General features: G+C 36.1%; 1 protein-coding gene across 11 annotated transcripts in view; it reads left to right on the forward strand.

The window, feature by feature from the left end:
- NR2C1 (nuclear receptor subfamily 2 group C member 1) overlaps window positions 1–4,376 on the forward strand; it is a 51,847-nt gene extending 47,471 nt beyond the window's left edge. For 7 of the 11 annotated variants that reach the window (XM_074402402.1, XM_074402400.1, XM_039472353.2 and 4 more), the window contains 2 exons: window positions 684–789; window positions 3,867–4,376. In XM_074402402.1, the coding sequence (XP_074258503.1) occupies window positions 684–789; window positions 3,867–4,041 (281 nt within the window). In that variant the 3' untranslated portion in view covers window positions 4,042–4,376. Of the gene's footprint in view, window positions 1–683; window positions 790–1,879 lie in introns of all 11 variants that reach the window. The other 4 variants (XR_012518367.1, XR_012518368.1, XM_074402401.1 and 1 more) reach the window with 4 other exon arrangements.
- The last annotated feature ends 2,447 nt before the right edge of the window (window positions 4,377–6,823 follow it).

Here is a 6,823-nt window from a genome sequence, read left to right on the forward strand (position 1 = left end):
TAAATTCTAATGTATTGATTTTAATTTTATTTTACTAAGTATTTTTAGGATTTTCCATTTATTACTTTTTAAAATTTTCATCCATGAGAATAGAGCTTTCCATGTTGAACATTTCTTAAGCAAGGCATAATTTTTATGAAGTTCTTTTAATATTTCTGTTTTTGTTAAATGTTACAATGATCATTGAAATGCTTATAGATTATTTCATATTTCTGTTGTAATTTTTCTGATAGATATTTATGGTTTCATAATTTCTTATATACCTTTTTACCTAAAATTAATAGAATTTTTGTCTTATAAAAATATGGCATAGAATATAATCTGCTAATATTTCATGGATTTAAAATGTCTTTTTACGCTGAGTCATTTTAGCCTTTTGCTCTTGTTAAAAGCAAAGTTACCAAATGCCTTCCTACTACTTTTGGAATGGAGAGAAAACTATTTTGGTAACATCCACTTGTTTTTTATTAGTTGTTGGCATATGTATATGACATAAAAAATAATTTTAAATGTGTAAAATATAGTGCTTGGTGCATAGTAGGTGGGCTCAGTCAGTATTTGCGGAATGAATGAGCCACACATTTTATGATAGGGTTCTTTTTTGACTTAACTATTCTTTCCATCTCCACTGTCTTAAATGAACATTCAGAACTAGGGTGCCAATGTATTCTTTAATGTTTCAGATCATCCAGGCCTAGAAAACATGGAACAGATAGAGAAATTTCAGGAAAAAGCTTATGTGGAATTCCAAGATTATATAACAAAAACATATCCAGATGACACCTACAGGTATCTAGAGTTAAATACTATATAATTCAAATAATTTAAAAACCTTTTGTGGGTCTGTTATCTCATTATTTTTAGTCTTACAGTAATTAGGCGTTTTAGGCAATCTTAACCTTTGAAATACTAATGCTATAAAAAATACTATTGCATTGTTGCAAGTATATTACATAAAATATTTCATCCAGTTCTTATATTTTATATAAGAGGAGACTTCAACAGACAGGTTAGCTTTACTCAAGGTCACACAGTAAATGATAGCACCTGTCCGTGAACCCAGGTAGTCTGACTCTAAAGTCCAGACTCTTTCTCTTCAGATGAAATAATGAATTTCGTTAGTAAAAAGAGGATAAAAAATAATTGGAAACCAGCCTAGACAACATGGCGAAACCCTGTCTCTACAAAATAATGCAAAAATTAGCCGGGTTGGGGGTGGAGGGTGGTGGCGCATGCCTGTAGTCCTGGCTACCCAGGAAGCTGAGGTGAGACTGCAATGATCACTTTGCTGTGATCACTTTGCTACACTCCAGTGTGGGTGACAGAGCGAGACCCTGTCTAAAATAATACTAAAAAATAGCAAACAACATTAGACTATTTTATAATTAATTTTGAAACATGGCTTATGGAATTCTGTCCAAGCTATTGCTCGCCAATGTTGAGAAAACTTTTTTTTGTAAGAGCCACTTTCATTTTAAAGAGGGACATTATAGCCAAGGGGTTAAGCACATGGTTACAGAGCCAGAGTATCTGGATTTGAGTCCTGACTCCAGCACTTACTAGTTTCAATTGGGCACATTTCCTTACCTATAAATGGAGATAATAATAGTATTCACTGTTTACAATTATTTCAAGGATTAAATCAGTTAATATATGTAAAGTGCTTAGGACTGTGCCTATCATATAGTAAAGGCTGTATAAGTGTGTTTGCTTGTAATAAATAAAACATTTTATTAGTTTAGCATACTTGAAACTAGTAAAATAACATTTTTAAATATACTTTTTATATATATTAAATAATGTAGATTTATAAACCAGTCTCATCTCAAATATCAACCTTAGTTTATCTAACTTGTTTTCCTATCCTGCTTTCTACCAGTTCTGTAGATGCTGAGTAATTTGTGGATGCTGAGTAATTTGAGAAGTAGAGCACACAGCTACAGGAAGATCACTTCATCCTGGGGGCTGCTGGTCTCATTTGGTCTGAAGTGTTAAGAGTGCAAGGCCTTAGGACAGAAGGATAAACCCACCACAATGTTTTTGGAAAGGTGGTTTTGTTGTGGTTGTTTTTCAGCATCTTTAAAAGTTACTCTAGGCCAGGCGCGGTGGCTCACGCCTGTTATCCCAGCACTTTGGGAGGCCAAGGCGGGTGGATCACCTAAGGTCAGGAATTCGAGACCAGCCTGGCCAACGTGGTGAAACCCCATCTCCACTGAAAATGCAAAAATTAGCGGGGCATGGTGGCGAGCATCCGTAATCTCAGCTATTGGGGAGGCTGAGGTAGGAGAATCACTTGATCCTGGGAGGAGGAGGTTGCAGTGAGCCAAGATCAAGCCACTGCACTCCAGCCTGGGTGACAGAGTAAGACTCGTCAAAAAAAAAAAAAAGTCACTATACCTCATTATACAAATAAATTTTTTCTCCTTTGTGACTGCAACTCTTTCTCAGTTTTTTATGTTCTTGGTTACTTAAAAACAATACATTATACTTGGATAGTAGTTTTCGACCTATAAGACAGTGTCACACAAGATAGGGTCCTGCCCTAAGGAACCTCACCTGGCACAGAAACTGGCAGGGATCATTTCATTCATCCTCGCAACAGCATTGTGAGAGACAGTGAGTAAGTGATATGCACACGTGTAGTGGGCAGTTAAATCAAGATTTGAACCCAACAGTCTTGATTCTGTGTTCTCTGCTCTTCCCAGTAATAGCAACTGTTGCCTATTTTGCCATTTCCAGTAGTTTTTTTGCAGAGCAAAACCAAGAAAATGTCTTATGTCCTGATAACACAAAACGTTGTCATTCTTAAAACCTGAAAGGAGTTACTAAGCCTTTTGTTTGTTTGTTTTTTTGTTTGTTTGTTTTGAGGCAGAGTATTGCTGTTACCCAGGCTGGAGTGCAGTGGCATGATCTCAGCTCACTGCAACCTCTGCCTCCCAAGTTCAAGTAATGCTTATGATTATCTTGCCTCAGCCTCCCGAGTGGCTGCGGTTACAGGCATGTGCCACCATGCCCGGCTAATTTTTCTCTATTTTTAGTAGAGACAAGGTTTCACCATGTTGGTTAGGCTGGTCACGTGTGGCCAATTGTTTTTTGGGTTTTTTTGTGTGGGTTTTTTTTTTTTTTTTTTTTGGTATTTTTAGTAGAGATGAGGTTTCACCACATTGGCCAGACTGGTCTCGAACTTCTGATGTCAAGTGATCTGTCCACCTTGGCCTCCCAGAGTGCTGCAATTACAGGTGTGAGCCACTGACCTCCAGCCACCATTCTTAAATGTATAACTTGGCCTCGCACAGGGGCTTATGCCTATAATCTCAGTACTTTGGGAAGTCAATGCAGGAGGATTGCTTGAGCCCAGCACTGTGAGACCAGCCTGGGTGACATAGTGAGACCCTGTTTCTACAAAAACAATTAGCCGGGGTGGCATGGAGCCACAGCTACTCAGGAGGCTGAGGCGGGAAGGATCACTCGAGCCCAAGGAATTGAGCCTGCAGCGAGATCACACCACTGTACTCCTGTTTGGTCAGCACAGTGAGGTCCTCTCTCAAAAAAAAAAAAAAAAAAAAAAAACAAGTTGTATAACTTGATGCATGGTTTCACAACTCAGCTCCATGGTCCTTACAGCCAAGTGGAGGCAGTACACTGTAGCATTAAGAGCAGGGCTTTCCCCTGTGGAGTTTGTCAGACTGCATTAATACCCAAGTAATTGCCATATACTGTAAGGCTTGAGGATACTTAAGTTTTGATTTTAACTTTTGAAAATAATATCTTTATTAAATTAGGCCACATGCAGAAATTACTCATACTTTTGTACTAAATTTCTTTCTGGTTTACAACCTTGTTCCTCGCCCTTTTACTTTCTTTAGGTTATCCAGACTACTACTCAGATTGCCAGCTTTAAGACTGATGAACGCTACCATCACTGAAGAATTGTTTTTCAAAGGTCTCATTGGCAACATACGAATTGACAGTGTTATTCCACATATTTTGAAAATGGAGCCTGCAGATTATAACTCTCAAATAGTTGGTCACAGCATTTGAAAGCTACAACTCCAAAGCTATAAACTTAACTGTTCTTTGCCAGAACACAAGACACCAAATTGAACTCATTGCTTTTGGAGCATCTGGAAATTTTTACTTTAAAAATTGACCAAAACCCAAGGTATTTTTATTTTAGCCTCCTTAAGAATTTTTGACGTGACTGGGCAGGCAGCAGAAATTAAATGGATTTTTCTTCCTGATTCCTTTAAATGAATAAGAAACACTACAAATTGATTCTTGGTGAAGATGATATCTGAAGCTGTTACCTCTTGATTATCTAAACTAAGCTCTCATTCTATTTTATAAAACAAATAAATTAGTCTGTCTTTTCTGAATTGTGTTCTAGTCATATTTAACTTCATTACGAACTAGTCAAAATACTTAATGTCCAGAAATCCCTAATGAGGAGTTAGTTCCTTGCATTTTACTCTGCCATAATTTTGTTTGTTTTAATTGCCATATCAAAATAAGATTATTTTATGCTTATTGGTATAATGACTATATTAGAACTATAGGAAATAATTGAATATATATTTTTGTTTTCTGTAAATATGATGTCCCTTAGCATATACCACTCTTATTGCTGGCAGTGAGATAGGCCTTTTATGATCCTAAGAGTTGACATTTTTAATGAATATTATTAGTTACAAGCACTTTTTATTTATATAGCAGAAAGTTGTTTTTGAGAATAAGCTAGTATTGATATTTTAATATTTTTAGCTTACTGCTGTGTTTTTTTGTTTTCATTTATAGAAATGGGATTTCACTGTGTTGCCCAGTCTGGTCTCAAACTCCTGGGCTCAAGTATTCCTGCCTCTGCCTCCCAAAGTACTGGGATTATGGGCGTGTGCCACTGTGCTTGGCCTACTGCTATCTTTTGAAAGTAGAGACTAGCCAGGCATGGTGTCTCGTGCTTATAATCCCAGCACTTTGGGAGGCTGAGGCAGGCAGATTACTTGAGCTCAGGAGTTCAAGACCAGCCTGGGTATTACAGTGAGACCCTATCTCTATAAAAAGAAAGAAATAGAGACTAAGTGAGCCCAAAATGTTTCACTATTTCAAAAAAGATAATAAAATTGTTCTTTCATTCCATAAAAAGGAACTGATCTCTCTCCCATTTTTCTGACCTGAATTAGAGCTTCTCAACTCTGTCATATATGAGTTTTAGCCAATTTCTTTTAGGTTACTAAAAAAATTCACCCAATTTGTCAAATAATGGGTTTGTATCATAGCCAATTCATGTTCTCAAGGCAAGTTTAAACCTTATTTTGAAGGTATTGATAATTTTTTAAAATAAATATGTGCTGATTTTTTTCACTGTAAAGCATTGAAAGGTTGCTTTAACAACAGTATAAGAATCAGCCTGAAGCCCTCTGCTACAATAAATGCGTTTTAGACTCCTCAGATGTCTTTGACAATAATTTTTTTTTTATTTTTTGAGATGGAGTTTTGCTTTTGTTGCCCAGGCTGGAATGCAGTGGTGCCATCTTGGCTTACAGCAACCTTTGCCTCTTGGGTTCAAACAATTCTCCTGCCTCAGCCTCTCATGTAGCTGGGATTACAGGCATGTGCCACACGCCCGGATAATTCTGTATTTTTAGTAGAGATGGGGTTTCTCCATGTTGGTCAGGCTGGTCTCAAACTCCCGACCTCAGGTGATCCGCCCATCTTGGCGTCCCAAAGTGCTGGGATTACAGGCATTAGCCACCATGCCTGGACAGTAATTTATTTATTTATTTATTTATTTATTTAGCAAACCTGACACTGTTAACTATTTCTTTGCTCTTATTTCTTGACGAATCATTTTGGTATGTTGGTTGATTTTTAAAACAAACTTGGATAATACATTGCACTCAGTACACTTTTTATAACGATTTTTGGAATAGAAAAACTGAGGTTCTTGTGGGGCTGCGGATTTTATTGCTTACTACTTTATATTAATCACAAGTTTGAAAATACCAACTTATAGTCTTTACCAGTTTACTAAGGGAAATTTTTCCCACTATTTAACACATGATCTTAGTCAACAATTTTCTTTATAATTATCAGCTAAAGAAACTACATTTAGTATAAAATACTCTAATGGAAAAATCAGTAGTTTATACCTTTATAAATACAACATAGTAAGCCAAGGAATCAGGGAAATAATCCTTTAAGATAATGTACTAATGGTTAAGATGTTTCAGGTGTTTTTTCTGATTAAATTTGTTATATTTGGAAGAATTTTTAAAACTATATTAAAATGTGATTTGCGTTACAAATTTCTGTATCTTACCAATATATTTGTAAATATATTCATTTTCCTATTCAATGAATGCTTATCCTTCATTTGTTCCCTTGTATTTTCATCTATAGCAAGTATAGATCTGCTATATTAAGAAAGTTCTAATAAGAATCACTGCTGATATAATAGGTTTTTGGCTTTTAGGTGGGGTGATTTTAATTAAAGTACTTCCAGGAAGAGAAAAACATGGAAAACATATCTATGTCCTATATTTTAGGATTATTTACAATTCAATTTGAAGCCTCCCAGCTAAATACTGCAATTAGCTTTTGTTTTCTTTCCTGAAATCTCAGTAAAATGTCCATAAAGTGTAACTATACTATGACAAACGGAGCAGGAGAGAAGAAATCAAAGGATAAAATTAATTTTTGGGAAACAAAATGCAGGTCGAGAAAGTATGACTGACTTAGTAGAACCAGAACCAAAGAAGCTTGTTGAGTGACTGCAAAAGGTAATGCGGTGAGAAAGAAGCCAGGATACCACACGAGGTAGGTGCTC

This window comes from Saimiri boliviensis, chromosome 7, assembly GCF_048565385.1.
Source record: "Saimiri boliviensis isolate mSaiBol1 chromosome 7, mSaiBol1.pri, whole genome shotgun sequence".
Taxonomy (NCBI): domain Eukaryota; kingdom Metazoa; phylum Chordata; class Mammalia; order Primates; family Cebidae; genus Saimiri; species Saimiri boliviensis.